General features: G+C 39.4%; 1 protein-coding gene and 1 long non-coding RNA gene across 6 annotated transcripts in view; one reads left to right on the forward strand and one right to left on the reverse strand.

The window, feature by feature from the left end:
- TRMT9B (tRNA methyltransferase 9B (putative)) overlaps window positions 1–9,747 on the forward strand; it is a 72,683-nt gene extending 62,936 nt beyond the window's left edge. For 3 of the 4 annotated variants that reach the window (XM_057537353.1, XM_057537354.1, XM_007174040.2), the window contains 2 exons: window positions 2,652–2,825; window positions 8,081–9,747. In XM_057537353.1, coding sequence (XP_057393336.1) covers window positions 2,652–2,825; window positions 8,081–9,114 — 1,208 coding nt within the window. In that variant the 3' untranslated portion in view covers window positions 9,115–9,747. Of the gene's footprint in view, window positions 1–2,651; window positions 2,826–8,080 lie in introns of those variants that run through there. The other variant, XM_007174043.2, reaches the window with a different exon arrangement.
- The window catches only part of LOC103016580 (uncharacterized), an 82,081-nt gene that overhangs the window by 35,396 nt on the left and 29,166 nt on the right, over window positions 1–17,519 (reverse strand). Inside the window, exon 4 of one of the 2 annotated variants that reach the window (XR_003622579.2) lies at window positions 8,406–8,532. The exons of the other annotated variant lie outside the window; for it this stretch is intronic. This is a non-coding gene — a long non-coding RNA (uncharacterized LOC103016580). Of the gene's footprint in view, window positions 1–8,405; window positions 8,533–17,519 lie in introns of those variants that run through there. 2 annotated transcript variants of the gene reach the window in all.

A 17,519-nucleotide genomic window follows, 5' to 3' on the forward strand; every position in this document is an offset into this window, starting at 1 on the left:
CCTTAGTTGTAGTGAGGTGCAGAATACAAAATAGAGGGGAACGGAAGCATGCAGACACTTGCTGTTGTATCTCTGCAGTACCACAGAAGGTTATCATTTAATGAGATTTTGTAAAGGAGCATGACTGTTGTGTACAGGAGCTGCAGTATCAAAAATGTTCTGATTTACTTCTTGCATGTTTAAGATAATGGGGTGACTAGGCTTGGCAGTATTCTTGATTTCCTCATTAGGATAAAATCTCCCCTCTCTAGCACCTCGGTGTCTGCACTTAGAAAATGGATAATTGCATCATATTCAGGAGTTCCATTACTATCCTTAAAAATGAATGCCATTAGAAATGAATACAGGGGACTTCCCTGGCAGTCCAGTGGTTAGGACTCGGTGCTTTCACTGCCGTGGCCCTGGGTTCAATCCCTGGTCGGGGAACTAAGATCCCACAAGCCTCGCGGCATGGCCGCAAATAAAAAAAAAAGAGAGAAACAAATACAGGATATCAAAGGTATCAGGGGCACTGGAAATGTTTCAGGAGATGATGAGATCTGAAAAGACCTCAGTTTCCTCATTGTTACCAGATGCTCTCTGAACACGTCCCTCTAGCTCCAATGTTCTATGAACCCGTTTTTATTAGTATCTTTGAAGTAATTTTCCCTTTCATTTCTCTAAATGTATCCCCTGAGCCAGTTCAAAACAGCAAAAAATTTTACAAGATTATTTTTCTTAAAATACGAGCATCATCTTTGAAATGTTCGGGATTTCAATTTTAAAATACTTTGTGAATTATATTTTCCCCATGATTTCCCTCAAATATTGGATCCTTTTTTGCAAAAGCATTCTTAGGAACAGTGGCTATGAGATCTAAAATATTTCCAAGACCTCCATCATTTACATTGAAATAATGAAGCTGGAAATCTTATTTTTTATTCACAAGCTCTCCACTGTCTCAGCTGGCATCAGTGAATCTTAATTATGCTTTTAGTGTCTCATAATTTTGAATAGCACCTATTAAGGAGGAGTTATCAAAGAGTGTTGCAATGTATTTCAAAAGCAGCAAACTAATCATCTTTGAATAGTGGTAGATATTTTTCAGGCAAAAAAATTTAGAGCTAATGCCAGCAGGTAGGGATATCAACTCTAATGACATCTTTAAATATTTCTGAAAAAAGAAATAGATGATATGTCTGTGCTAGGATAAAATACTAGGTACTAGATCACAGAAGGCTTTGTTTCAAGATGATTATTCCTTTATGTTACTACCTTCTTCACCATAATATCTGTGAGATCTGATTGATCTAAATCTTTGGGCTGTGTAAATCTTGAATTACTTGGGTCTCTGCCACCAGAAAGTGAATGTCAAAAATGGTCTATTTAAGGGACTTCCCTGGTGGTCCGGTGGTTAAGACTCCGAGCTCCCAATGCAGGGGGCCCGGGTTTGATCCCTGGTCAGGGAACTAGATCCTGCATGCCGCAACTAAAGATCCCGTGTGCCACAAGTAAGACCTGGTGCAGCCAAATAAACAAATAAATATTTTTTTAAAAAATGGTCTATTTAAGAAAAAATAGTTCTTTGTCAGAGTTGTATTCAGAGTTAATAGAGATCATTTAAAACCTAGCACTGACAACAGATTGGATAAAAAGATGCTGAAATCCTTTTTTCATTCAAATTCAAATTTTAAATTTTTGAAAGGCCTGTTTTGTTGCGTAAGTTATTTTATCTATACCCATTGAAAAGTTGTTGACAGTAGTCTGTTTTACATAGCCAGCAAGTGATGAAGGTTCGGCAAGATAACACAAGGATAAATGCCCAGAACATGTAGACCTAAACATAATGAAATATGTGTGTGAAGGTAACTTTTGTAAAGAGACTGGACCCTGTCACTAGGATACTAGGGAACTATTATTTGCTGCTGGAGGCCAGCTGACATTTCTTGATTGTGCTATCCTGTTAAGAAAGCCCTATGGACATGACCTCATTAAATATTCAATAAATAATATTTCTTTTTCCCATTTTCGTTTCCTCTCATCTCCTATATAAAAACATGTACGTGCTCTCTGAAGGCTTTTCTTTTTGTTTTTGTGTGTACCTTCAATCCATGTTGTGTTCTGTCTTGGTTAGTTAATACAGGCAGACCTCATTTTATTGCACTTCCCAGATACTGTATTGTGTTTTGTACCAACTAAAGGTTTGTGGCAACCCTGCACTGAGCCAGTCTATTGGTGCTATTTTTCCAACACCATTTGCTCACTTCGTGTCTCTGTGTCACATTTTGGTAATTCTCACAGTATTTCAAACCCTCCACCAGCAAAAACATTATGACTTGCTGAAGGCTCAGATGATGGTTAACATTTTTTAGCAATACACTGTTCTAAAATTAAGGTATGTACATTGTTTTTGTAGACATAATGCCGTTGGACACTGAACAGACCACAGTATAGTGTAAAAGTAACTTTTAAATGCACTGAGAAGCCAAAAGAGTCATGTGACTCGCTTCATTGTGACATTCGCTTTATTGCAATGGTCTGGAATGGAACCCGCAGCATTCCCGAGGTTTACCTGTATCAAGTTATTTCTATTCCCTGTGATAAGACAAAGTAACCGACAATGTTCCACTTTCCATTAAGGATAGCGTGTAACGCAGGTTTTTCTCTTGCAGGTTGTGGAACTGGAAAGTATCTTAAAGTGAACAGCCAGGTACATACCCTGGGCTGTGACTACTGTGCGCCATTGGTAGAGATTGCCCGGCGTAGAGGATGTGAAGTCATGGTATGTGACAACCTTAATCTCCCCTTTAGGGATCAGGGCTTCGACGCCATCATCTCCATAGGAGGTAAGGCCGCCCCGTCACACATTCACTCTTCACCATGAGAATAACGTTACCTGGTTGAGGCTGCTCTCACAACTCAACGTCCATTCTTTGTAGAAAGATCTATGTAATTCATTTTATCTAATTTTTAAAAATATTGCAACTGAACTATTTAACTAAGTTCAAACGTACTTATGGTGGTACATACGATCGTTTTAACTAGTTCAACCCTCAAACTGTTGTTTTCTTCTTTTTGATGACTCATTCCAATTTCTTTCACTTACGAGTAAGAAAGTATTGGAGGAATTGTACTCATTGAAAATAGTACTTTGTTCTATTGAAATGAAGCCAGATTCTTTCAACGTGAAGTAGATCTTTAGAAGTCATATTACCGTTTTCAGGCCACAGGTGTGCCCTTTATTAGCAGAATACTGTAGGACTAAGGCACTGAATGTCACTGGAAGGATGTGTCACCAACCTGCCACTCACTGTACAAAAGTCGCCGGGGAAGATGGTCCCACCTGGTCCCAGACTGCATTGTTTTTATAGTGCCACTCTGTTCTCTTACTGCCAGAGATTGTTCATAAATCTAGGGAATACATTCCTCATATTCTCCCAACAAGTGTGCCCATAAAATATACATGCCAAAAATGAAAAGAAACAGCAAAAATCCATGCTTGAAATATACACAGGTAAGGGTCATTTTACTCAATACATATACTCCTGAAACTTAGTGTGTCAGTCATATTTAAGCATGCTGGGGAATCATGTTATTTAAGGAAATCTTGTGGCAAATCCTTTCCCAAAGCGAAAAATCTTTTGCAGGGCAAATTATTTCCTCCAACACACTTTAAAAAAATTAATGTATTTGAATATAACAAGCTTTATCACAGCAAGGTGAATCTATATAAAACTGACTGCTAGATAAACATATGGAATAAGAGTGTTTGCTCCGTCCTGGAATAGATGAGAAATCGGTATTTCCACCGTTAGCTGGGGACTGTATCTTTGCATAGTGAGGGGATGCCGGCTTGGATGCCATAACCTTGGAACTGGTTAGGACTGGCAGGAGGTGGCTGCCATGGAAACTTGCTCTTTGACAGCCCTACTTCTTTGCGTTTGAAACTGTTAAGTCCATTTGGTTTTAAGCATTAAGAGAAGGGATTCTTGTTGAACCAAGCAACACTATACAATGCTCTGAATCTTTAGTAGGAGGAATTTTTGGTTTGGTCATGCCACCTAAAGAACCACAAATTGGAGAGAGGTCAGAGAAGTATATTTTTTGCTCTTCGATTGTTTACTTTAGTTGTAGAGTCTATACAGCTGGCTACCTACAAACAGCCTGTGCTGTTGAACCACTGTTGCAGGCGTGGGGTTACTGACCAGCTTTCTTACTTTGGGGAAATGCTCCATGTTGTTCATGGTTAAGTCCTTCTTTTCTTTCAGTTTAAGTCTCCTGCCCACAGCGGAAATGGAGCACACCTGGTTGCCATCTTCCAATGAAAAATGCTTCCTTAGGTGGAAACCCAGCATGTGTTTTTATGAATTGTAACTATCAATTAACGTGGTGCAGTCAATTTCCAATTAGATTTTACATCTAGAACTATATTATGAGAACTTTCAATAAACCGTCTCTCCTATGTCCATATATATTTACTTCCCTATTTAGAATTCTGTATGTTGGCATTTCTTGCTTAACATGAAGAAATATAGTTTTAAATATATAGTTTTCCATGTCACTTAATAATGAGACGGTAAGCATCATACCTAATTATACATTCCTTATGTTTTACTCACAGATTACAAAAAGAAAGTCTTTCTGCTTACTTTTAGAATAGTATGACATGTGTCTGTAGAGCTGATTCACTTTGTTATACAGCAGAAACTAACACACCATTGTAAAGCAATGATACTCCAATAAAGATGTTAAAAAAAAAAAGAATAGTATGACCAAAATTTTATAAAAATTTGTTCATCTATTGAAATAGTGTCAACCAACTATTCATGCCAGTGGTTCTCAACTTGCGGTTACACTGCCCCCCACCCCCAGGCGACACCTGTCAATGTCTGGAGACATTTTTGGTTGTCACAACTGGGTATGTGTATGTGCTGCTGTCATCTACTTGCTGCCTCCCCAGCTCCCACAAGGAAGAATCATCTAGCTTGTTTACAAACACCAACAATGCTGAGGTTGAAAAATTCTGCTTAATGCTAAACCCACGGATTCTGAATGCTTCCAGTTAGATGAGACAAACACCCTTGAAAAATTAAATAACAATACATCATAAAATCCCAAGATATAACAGGACTTTAAAGATGATCTTGTGTAATTTCTGATTCTGGAGTCCAGTCATTGAATTCTACCTACTTGTTCAATTCAACACCCTATCCTACAGGATACATATACTGAGTACTACTTTTGCCTTTAAAGTGTGATTATGATTTTTAAACAACAGGGGACATTTTTATCCTTTAAAATTCAACACAGTTTCCTGACATTGATAAAATTCATATAAATATATGTTTAGGTCCCATTTGGGTTACATTTACAATGTTTCTTAATAGAACATGTATGCATAGGCATGTATAATACATTTTATATGTAATGAAAACTTCATTTGTAAATTTTTTCTTTTTCAAAAGCATTTGGCTTAAAAGTTACTTAGTATTATATGTTAAATATAAATATAAAATATAATATGAAAGATTCAGATATTTCCTGGGTGAAATTATGGTATTAAAATGGATTATCGCATAACAAATATTTCAGGAATGAAAAATATAAAGATGTTCTTCCTTAAAAACAAAACTTCTGGGGGCTTCCCTGGTGGTCCAGTGGCTAAGACTCCGTGCTCCCACTGCAGGGGCCCTGGGTTTGATCCCTGGTCAGGGAACTAGATCCCACAGGCTGCAACTAAAGATCCTGCATGCTGCAACTAAGACCCGGCACAGCCAAATACATAAATAAATATTTTTAAAAAACAACTTCTGAAGCCAAGAATCCTGAAATGTTGAAGACCTATAAATCTGATAAAAAGAAATTACTGTATTAAAATAGTCCTGGTTTAATGGTGTTTTTTTGTTTAATGGCCAAAACACAAGAATACAGTCGTATCTCATTATTCACTGTGGTTATGTTCTGTAATGTCCCATGAACACTGAATTAACAAATACTGAACCATTGCTCCCAGGGGAAATACAGGATTAGGTTCTTGTGAGCCTCTGGTCACAATACTTTTGTCAACTAATCAACACGTCATCTTGTTTTATGTGCGTTCCTGTTTAAAGATGACTTATTTAATTTTGAACTCATGCCAGCAGCACTGTAACACCCAAAAGGAGCTCATCTAACTCACATATTTTCTCTGTAAGACACATCGCAGCCTTACGGCTTACGAACCCTAGACAGTACTTCCACCCAGTGCTGGGGCAGGGCTGTGAGGGATCGTCAACAGAGAGATCACCAACAAAACACCAAAATGCGAAAACACACGGCACGAAACAGACTGTGAAAAGGACACTTGTTGACAGCACCAGAGCTGAGACAGGAAGGCAGAGCATCTCCTCGCTGGACCCCAGCTGGGAACGTGTGCCTTGGGAGGCTCAACTTTTTGGCTGTTCTACGCATGTCAAGGAATGACCACGAAAACGCTGAGCATACTGAGTTCTGAAGTCACAAGACAATTTTAGCAAGTAGGCAAATTTGCAGATACAGAATCCACAGATGATGAGGATCACCTGCATTTAGAAAACACACCCATGGCAGTTCCAGAATGAATGAGGTGCAAGTTATGGGGGACATTAACGGCCAGGAGTAGTCACAGATGTGAACGTTAGTACTGTCCTAAGTCCTACTCAGTCCTGACTTCTCTGCCCCCTTTTAGCTCATTGACCATGACACTACTTCGAGAAGTGTAAGCTTTCAAACTGACCATTATAAAGGGCCCTTTCTTTGGGGATGGGGATTGGGGAGAACAGCCTGACACCTAGTGAAGTAAAGTAATTGGTTAAAGATCACAAGGCTGGTCACTGGTAGATCTAGGACAAAATACACTGGTGTCCTGTTCCTTAAATGCATTTGAACCTAATACCTCTTGCACTGCTGCATGGTACAGTAAGAGAAACCAGGGTTTGTGCACTGCTGATAGGAAAGCAAACCTGATTGGGAACAATACAAAGTGTGCCTCTTGTATAATCTTCCTTTGACAGCTTTAGCCATATAATCATCTCATTTTAGGCATTTACTATCTCTCTGTGGCAGGTAAACTAAAGAGATTTATTTGTCTGAAACCATTACTAACCTCTGGATTATGCTGAGGTTACAGGAGCTGTTTCATCTTCTCTGTTCCCTCACTATTCATATCTGAGCAGTAGTGTCCAGACTTTCCTGAGAGCTAATTTCCTACCTAAGTGATAGGCATATGTGTGGAAAAATAATTTGATGTTTTCTCTTGACACAGTGTGATTAAACTCTAGAAGCTAACAGACTAGTGCTTTCTATATACTGTTTGATAAAAATATGCCTAATAACCCACCGAAGACTAGATACAGGCAGTCCTGCTTGACTCGCATTTTAACTTTGCAAAGACCGCAAGTAAAATGATGACCTATAAGCTGCTTTTTCTTAAGTATACACAACAATTCCACATTATATTAACATTATTAAAAACTATAAGCAATCATTACTACATGTCAAAATTGCATCATACTAAGTGAAGTCAGTCAAAGTCAAATATGTGATATCACTTATGTGTAGAATTTTTTTAAAAAATGATACAAATGAACTTATTTACAAAACAGAAACAGACTCACAGATTTAGAGAACGAACTTCTGGTTACCGGGGCGGGGAAGGGTGGGGAGAAGGAATAGTTAGGGGGTTTGGGATCGACATGTACACACTGCTATGTTTTAAGATAGATGACCAGCAAGGACCTATTGTATAGCACAGGGAACTCTGCTCAATATTCTGTAATAAATAACCTAAATGGGAAAAGAATTTGAAAAAGAATAGATACATGTATATGTATAATCACTTTGCTGTACACCTGAAATGAACACAATATTGTTGATCAACTATACTCCAATATAAAATTTAAAAAAAGAAAGCATACCTCTTTCTTTATCATTCTTCAACCCAGAAAACAGTTGTGATATAATTCTAATAAAAATCTTTATTTAGGAAAAAAAAATGCATCATTTTTATATGGAAAATACTACCTATAAATGTGTAGGTTTACGTGTATATATACACACTGAGATCTAGTTTCTTCTTTTTCAGTCATACATCATTTTTCTACAAAACAAAGAAGAATCAGAGCAATAAAAGAAATGGCCAGGGTCTTAGTTCCTGGAGGCCAGCTGATGATTTATGTTTGGGCCATGGAACAAAAGAACCGGCACTTTGAGAAGCAAGACGTGCTTGTTCCATGGAACAAAGCCTTGTGCTCCCAGCCCCTCTCGGAATCCAGCCAGCCTGGGAGAAAGAAGCAGTGTGGGCATCCAGAAAGAAGCCATCCCTACCACCCTCCCTGCTCTGCGTGCCGCTGTCCCGTTTGTTTCAAGGGGCGCTGGGATTCGAGGCGGTCCCATAGCGTGGATTGTGACTCTGCTCTGGCTGGCACCTGCTGTGCAAATATTTCCAAGGAAGGCGAGGAAGAAAATGGATTCTATAACACGCTGGGGAAGTCTTTTCGTTCCTGGTTTTCCTCTAGATCTTTGGATGAATCAACTCTGAGGAAGCAAATTGAAAAAATGAGACCCTTGAAAAACACAGAAAGTTGGGCCAATAGCACGATATCCACCCAGCCTTCAAGACACTCAAGTTTCGACTTAGATCATCCAGAGCCATTTTCAACAGGAGAGCAAAATTTAGATGAGGAAGTGTTTGTGGAGACTTCTCAAAAACACCTGGAATGGCTGAGAGCGCCCGCCACACACAAACACCTAAATGGAGACCATCCAAGAGGCGTGAGGAGAAATGGAGATGGGAATTTTCTGGGTAGCACCAATACCAAGGAGAATTGTATGGATGCAGGTAACTTAGAAGAGGGTACCCCTTCTGCTAGTAAAATATGGAGGAGGATTTCTGCAGCTGATTCCAAAGATTCTAACCCAGGTGACACCATTTCTGTCGAAGAACAACAGTCCGACATTTTGGATTCTGGTGCCTTTATGCGCTATTACCACGTGTTTCGAGAAGGCGAGCTCTATGGCCTGCTGAAGGAGAGTGTGTCGGAGCTCCATATTCTGAGCTCTGGGAATGATCATGGCAACTGGTGTATCATTGCAGAGAAGAAGGAAAGTTGTGATTGACCGGATCATTTCAGACATCTCCTCCAAAAGATGAACCCCATTCTTCTCACTGGCTTTGTGATATGGTTCCCTGAAGGGGCATCCAATTTCGTCATTTGGTCTGTATTTAATCCATTTATATTTTGGTCTATAGAGACTATGAATTCATCATCTTTTTAGTCTATAGACAAGCACAGTGCTTGGCATCTGAAGCATCTGACAAAGAGTATTTGTGGTTAAATGTTAATATAAGAGATCTGAAGAAGCAATATAACATGAACTTCAATACACCTGAATTACTATAACAATACATGTATACTGTTTTTCAGTATTATATAGTGATTTCAAAAGATTCTGCTTTTAAGTATACCTTTTAAAAACATCATTTGTATATAGGAAGGGGGTAATTCCTACTTCTCTGGTTATAATTTAGATCTGTGTGCAAGATAATAGGTAAACTCGTACCACTGCACAAATGTAAATTGAACCATGTGATAAATTATTTCATTGCCAAGGCCTTGCTTCTATTTAAAGTCTTCAGAAAGGTGAGAGACGGTGGAGAGAGACAAGAAGAGTTCTGAGAACTTTTCTAGATGATAAGCGAACTTGCTTCAAGATAAGTAAATAATAAGGTTTTTGATGTTGCTCAGAAGGCTTTAAAGGCACTGTCAGCATGTAGAGAGTGGAGTATGTGGGCACCGGGAAGTTGTTGCAAGTCACCCAGGTGGTATTCTTCCAACTTTATTAGAAGCAGGAATATCCAGTTACGGCAAGACCAAGATTGACTAATGAGTTTTCATCTGGAATGATGCTTTACTTATGCATTGAAGGGATACTTAGGAAATGAGAATCTGGTTGAAACAGTGCTTTTTATTGGTTCTCAAAACAAATAGATCATTAAGGTACAAGATATTTGGACTTGGTGGAGGACTGATTGTTGGATCTTTAAAAATAATATCTGGGCATTTATCTTATTGAAAGGGACTACATTTTAATAGTTATATTAGGGATTTAGGTAGAATCAAGTCCTATTCATTAAAGGTTCAATTTCTGCCACTTTATAGACAAACGAATAGCTGGGCACCGTCTGGTCACCACATCTGTTTACATTTAACCATGGGTCTGTTTAAATCCATGTCATGGATCCTGAAACACACATATAATTAGGAGAAGCAAAAGTAAGTTGACCCAAGAATACAGTTTCAGGCAGTTCCTTAATGAGGAGAGAATCAACACTTGACAAAAGGCTTTTTACTGTATGGACCACTGTAAACCCAGAGGAAACCCAATTCTTGTTTTGTTTTCCACTGAAATTACTAAAATAGTGTAAGATTTCATTTGTGTTGGGCTTATTTTTCCCTTCGGTAATTGTGCTCTAACTTAAAATAATGATGCTACTTTCAAAGAAATTTAAAGGATTTAAAAAATTTTTTTATTTTATTTATTTATTTTCAGCTGCATTGGATCTTCGTTGCTGCACATGGGCTTTCTCTAGTTGCGGCGAGCAGGGGCTACTCTTCATTGTGGTGCGCGGGCTTCTCATCGCGGTGGCTTCTCTTGTTGCGGAGCACGGGCTGTAGGCTCGTGTGCTTCAGTAGTTGTAGCACACAGGCTCAGTAGTTGTGGCTCGCAGGCTCTAGAGTGCAGGCTCAGTAGTTGTGGCGCACGGGCTTAGTTGCTCCGCGGCATGTGGGATCTTCCCGGACCAGGGCTCGAACCCATGTCCCCTACATTGGCAGGCAGATTCTTAACCACTGCGCCACCAGGGAAGTCCTAAAGGATAATTTTTAATGTGCATCTGCAAAGTACTGGTGTTTATTACTCTCTCTTGGCTTCGAAATAAGATTGCAGTATCACCTTTTCGTTTGATGAGGTTGTCGGGTGGAAATGAGATCTATGATTTATATTGTTCGGCACACAGTTTGCATTAGAGGGACGATGAAAAGAGACATAAAAGTGGAATATAAATTAAAATTTAATTTAATGTCTTCCATTTCTTAAATGAGGACATTAAGTCATGAGTGTTAGTGGGTTTTTTTGGTGGAAAGAAATGTTCTCAGAGTCAGACATTCTTACAATTAAGGCTTGATGACCTTTTTATTATAAGTAGATTTTTCCTCTCCTTGAAGCCTGTTGTCACATGTATCTTTAATCCCAGCCTTGTGCTAGAAATCTGTTTCAAGTCAGGGCTTTCTGGTGGTAGCCCACCACTTACATGGAACTCAAGTTTATTAGACGGCACCAGAAAAGCTTTGAGCAAACCTATATGAGCAATTTCCTACACACACACACACACACACACACACACACACACACATACACACCCCACTTTGTATAAAATGACTCTCTAGAATAGTTCTTGAGAGAGGAATATTTTCACATAATTTTGACAGGGCTGTAAATTAAAAAAACACTAATAATAGCAATCTTTCGCCCTTCATCTGCCTGCCGAGCACAAGAATTCTATTCATCCAGACTTTATTTCGTATGCAAATATTTGACTCTGTGGTTGATAATATCTCTTTGGTATTCATGTGCAAAGCACTCTTAAATCTAACTTCTGCCTTTGGAGATATATACATATATATATATGTATAAATCTCCATGGATATATATGGATATGGTATATCCATATACTTCATATATACATGATATATATGCCCTTGAAGACCCAACCTAATGTAAATACCTTGATCATTTAAAATAAATTTTGTTCATATTAGGACTGTCCTTAAAAGGAAATACAAATAAGTGAGTTTAAACATACAGAGGTTATTTGTGAGTATTCAGTTGGCCTTAACTTGCTCTATTATAGATTTTGCTAATCTATCTGAAGTACATACTTTGAAAACTTAGACTCTGTTATTAATACTGGATCAGAGTGTCTTTCCTGTTCATTCCCCTTTACTTGTTGGCATCACTGCAGAGTCCCACTATCTGAAGTGGAGGGGAGCATGTGCGGGGGATTCTTGGAAGGGCCTTAAAAACCTCTGCTGGCTCACTGATGCCTCACTGGCCTACTTGAGGAATTCCACAAACAGCTAAACGATTTGGGGGAAAGTGCGTTAACACGGACAAAGGATGCAACCAGGCGAGTGGCCCATTCAAACTATTATTTTTTAAATTGTCACCAAAGTGATTAAATGACACCAGCAAGTCACGGTAACTAACAAACCATCTAACACGTGTCTTGGATTATCAATTTCGTTTGTTCTTCCCTTCCCACCACACATCCCTATATACAAGATGGTGTGTGATTTCTGTTTTTAGTTTGCCTTTCTGTGTCCTTCCAAATTCTAGATGTCAGTACTTCCTCTGGGTTTTAACTGACCATCAATTGAATGGGCAAAAATTGGCAGTAATCCAGAGAGAAAATAATCCAAATTTAAATCAGCTAGGAATGTTAATGTACTTGTATATTAATGGCCATCAAAAGAATAAGCACTGGTGGATTTTTTAAAAATAAAAGTAAATGGGTTCGGATGAGGATAGAGGGTCTAACCCAATAGTTGTTGATCTCGGTAGGCGAGGATATTCCTTAAAAATGAGTTGTGAGCACTCAGTTTGGGAGGGAGGGGGAAATGGGGTATAACCACTGGCCAGGCAGGTGCAGTCTGGGAAGAACAAATTAGGGCAAGCCTGAGCATGTCTCTCCTATTGTGTAGGAAATATGAAATAATAACAGCAGCTAACTTCTTAAATATCTAACATGTATTATTTTATCTGTAATCCTCACCATTGCTAAGTATACTTATTGCTCCCACTTTGCAGATTAGGAAAACTGGGTCAGAAAGAAATCAATTAAATTGCCCGATGCCACATTCATCTAGTAAAGGGCAGGGCTGAGTTTCAAACCAGGCAGTCTGCCTCCCAGCCTGTGTTCTTACCCACAACACTGTATACCCCCAGTCATGGTGCAAGGCAGATTATGAGAACATTTCAAGGGGAAGTGTGATTATCCCCTTTCCAAATAAGCTTTAGTAAGGTTAAGCAAAGATTTCACAGTTAGACAGTAATTGGACAGGAATCCCTTATATATTTTTCCCTATCTTTTATATTAACTTTTTTCATTTGTAATTCTCTTTCCATTTGATTTTAATTAAAAAAAAAGTCACAAAATGCTCTGTGATCACTTTTATCCAACTCTTCGATCCTCTAAAAATTGGTATTATTGTTTTCCCATTTTATAGGTGAGAAAATAGAGGGCTATTCAGATATTTCATTCCTTCCATTTGTTCACTGAACCCTGTTGTGTGCCAAATACATAGGATACTAAGGCAAAGAATATCAGGTGTATCGAGGATACACAGAATATTAGAATTAACTGAGCAGAAAGTGCCAAACTGGAGCAGTTTTCATATTCCTTGTGCACCTACTACCGCATTCTATTGGTTTGCTTGAGAAAAGCAATTTACAAAAACCCCTCTTAGAGAATCTCAATGCATATGAGCATATTTAAGGCCTCCCCTAAAGTAAATTGGGATTTGATTTAACTGAGCTTGCCCTCAACATGGTAACATCCTCTAGCACAAGCATTCTGTGGAATACATTTCAGAAAATAACGCACCCAACAGAGTAAAATGCAGACTCTTTAGGATGGCCTGCACATCCCCCCCTTCATAAATTCTCCCAAGTATTTTTCAGCCTCATCTCTTGCAATTGCAAACATTTTTTTCTGTTTTGCAATCTGCTGTTTTAAACAACACTTTCATTAGGATTTACATAATGACAAGTAATTATCACATCCCCTGGATATAAACTTGAATTTTAAATGCCAATTGTAATCCTTCTCCAAAGAAAAATGCATGAAACAGACTTCATTCTGTCAATTCAAAGGGCATCTGAGATAAGTGTCATCACACACCCATCCAACAGATGGAAAAACCATAGAAGTGGAAGGGAATTACAGAAGCATCAGCAGACCTCAAACCAGAACACTCAACTCCCCTCATCCCAATCTTAACTCAAATGTATGATTATTGGTTTGATATTATAGACTCCATATCTGCAACCTCGAATATCTACAAAACTGGAGTGGGAATATTTTAAAAGAACTCTTACCAACCAAGGATTGAAATGATAATGCAAATAGAAAGCATTTGGCATGGTATGGGGAATGCAAACACGGAAGCCTAAGAGAGCTAATCAAAGAGCTCACTGTGAACTGCCCTATTTTTTATTCACTATGGTCCTCCAGTATGTGATGCATTCGTAGGAACGTGAATCATTTCAGTTATAACCCACATTCTGTTCCCCTCTAGAAGCAGGTCTTTCCCAATTGATTATGCCTTGTCATCACTCTACCTGGGTGGGAGCAGAGCTATAATGTAATCTATATGGCCAATCCGATGGACCGCTTGTGAGAGTTGATTGTCAAACTGGATCTCTCATGGGGCAAATCAATATATATTTTGTCTCTCCTTCAACTAGAACTGGCAAAAATATAATTTACGCAACCCAACTGATTATTAATTAATCCACATGTAAAAATATATTTTCTCCACACAAAACATTTATTCTTCTCTGGACATTACCTCCATAAAGAAAAGACAGAGGGTCACTGTCATTAATATGTAGCCAGTGTAACTGAATGTTGAATTCCATGAAAAATTTACATTTATATTTATGCTCGCCCAGAAGGGAATTTGGCTGAATGACAGGCATTTCTCTAATGAGCTAATCATACCACTTCCATTAGATTTTCTATTAATGTATGTAGATGGACACCATTAGTAAAGGTTTGCTTTTCTATTCTACTTATTTACACAGAACCCTGGCAATACTTAAGGCTCACTAATGTGGACCCCAGTGGAATTTCTCAGATACTTTGAATATGTATGTAAAAACTGCCCCATTTTCTTTAGATGTTCTCTTAAATATGTATTATGTAAATATACATGTATGTATATTCCTAGACATCTAGTGTTTGCTGTCACTAGTGACCTTCTTATGCATTTGTAAAAACGTTAAATTAGCAATTACAGTGGAAATGTATTTCATTGAATAGATTTTGTTTTGGGGAAATATGAAGAGAATTGTCATATATTATTGTGCCTCCTCTGGTGTTGACATGTATTTGTATCAGAAGTGCAAAAATCCTTTTCTTCTACAATATAGTTACTTCAGCTTTTCCCAGATGAAGCTAGCAATAGTTCTAAAAGGACAAGTTGATGTAAAATATCGTGACGGTTGTACTAACTTGGAGGTATTTTATTTGCATTAACCAATAATGTTTAGGATCTTTTGTAATAAGTATTATTAAAAATAGTGTAATTTGTACGCTTATGAAATGTATAAGATAGTTTAAGTTATGTCTAAGTATACTTTTAAAAATGTTTCTAGATGAACAAAATTCTGCCTTTCATCTTCACTCTTGAGTGTGACAAGACAGGTATTACCCTCTTTCCATTCACACAGGCACCTCTCCTTAGACTCAACAGAACTGGGCGAATTTGTATTTGGATTCTGTTAGCTTTGTCTAAAAGAAACGAAGCTAGCCATATAATAACAGAGTGTCATTAAGGGGTTAATAAAGGTATATTATTGACTAAAGCAAAAAGACATCTTTTAAGATGAATAAAGATGTATTAGACTATCTGAAAATGGGCATGTGTGAAAATACAGCACTAATAGGGAAAGAGCATCATTTTTTATGTTATTGGAATGCAAGCACTTTTATTCTTTTTCCTGACCTGCTCCGTCTGCAGGCCGTCAGCTCATTATCAGAGTTGGGGGTGTGACCTAAAAGGGGATTGAGGCCGGCGGCACTGCCGTGGCTCCCACGCAGCTCGGCGGGGGCGCGTTTGAGCAGCAGATGGTGCCCTGGCATGTGCTGCCCTGACCACCTCCCATCCCTTCAGCATCTCCCCGAGCAATGGAAGAAGCTACGGCATCTCCCCAAGCATGCTGACAAAAACTGATGATGTGGGCTTGGTCCTTGGAGTTCACCGATCGAGGGTTAAAATGAAAACCACCAGTGACCAATTATCTAGCCATCAGTTACTAGCCCGAGCGTGGCTGCTTGGGAGACAAAAATGAAAGGTACTGACGACAAATGAAACATACTCTGTGCCCATCTTTTGGCAAGAATCAACGAAGCCTCCATCATGCACTATGCACTCGTTGGCAGAAATCTCTCAGTTTAAAAACATCACTAGTTCTTGTCTTTAGAAACCATTACTCCTTCCATCTTTGTGCTCATCTTGCATTTTTGAAACATCTAAGTGTAAATTCAGCTTTAAGAGCTCTATGCGTAACGGGTTTGCTAGCAGTTTTTAGAGTTTTCTCGATGGTTGGAATCAGAAGGAAATCACCAGCTTCAGTGCCTGCTTTTTACTGTATGCATCACTCCCCGCCCAGTCCTCAGGGGCAGGGCACAGAAGACAGTCCCCATGACGACGGTGTACCTGTAAGCAGTCTCAGGGGGTGGGAAACTGCCAGATGCTCGAGCTGCCAGGGACCTAAGCTGTCACTGACTCCAAGAAGGAGGGACTTGCCCCAGCCAAGAACCAGACCTGCCCTTCCCACCACACCACACTGTACTCCTTTGGGGGGTTTCGGCCCTTTGCATCCATCCAGGTCTTTGTCACACTGCAGCCCCCAGCTCAGGTCCCATCTTCAGGGAAATCACCCCGACCCCACTGCTTCACGTTGATTTCATCTTCACCATCCTACAGCCCTGCGCATTTAGGATAACTGACAGCACTACTTTTCCATATTCACCTTTAGCAATGAAAAAGCCTTCCTGCACCATCCATGATTTTGTCCCTTATGTCTCTCCAAATAAAAAAAAAACAGGGCTTCCCTGGTGGCGCAGTGGTTGAGAATCTGCCTGCCTATGCAGGGGACATGGGTTCGAGCCCTGGTCTGGGAAGATCCCACATGCCGCGGAGCAAATGGGCCCGTGAGCCACAACTACTGAGCCTGCGCGTCTGGAGCCTGTGCTCCGCAACGAGAGGCCGCGGTAGTGAGAGGCCCGCGCACCGCAATGAAGAGTGGCCCCCACTTGCCACAACTAGAGAAAGCCCTCGCACAGAAACGAAGACCCAACACAGCCAAAAATAAATAAATAAATTAATTAAGAAAAAATTATAAAATAAAAAAAAAAAAAAAAAAAAAACAGAAACGGCAAGTTGACTAACACCTTTCCAGCTCCAGTCACTTTTCTACCTAGTGTCTTTCTTCTCCGTGTCACCCCCAACGCTGACCTCCAGAAACCAACCCTCATTTGCCATTTTAAATGGCCCGCCTAAATGGACATAACGGAGCCCTCCCATCCACCGGCGACTCCAAGCCTGGCTTCTGAACACGAGGAAGGAAGAGTCCAGCTCTGGCTGCTGGAATTCCACTCCTGGGATCAGCTGCCTATGGGGGGCCGTGTCTCAACTTCACTGACTCCCTGCATTTTGAATCTCCTCCCAAGATAA

Source organism: Balaenoptera acutorostrata, chromosome 21 (genome assembly GCF_949987535.1).
Source record: "Balaenoptera acutorostrata chromosome 21, mBalAcu1.1, whole genome shotgun sequence".
Lineage (NCBI taxonomy): Eukaryota > Metazoa > Chordata > Mammalia > Artiodactyla > Balaenopteridae > Balaenoptera > Balaenoptera acutorostrata.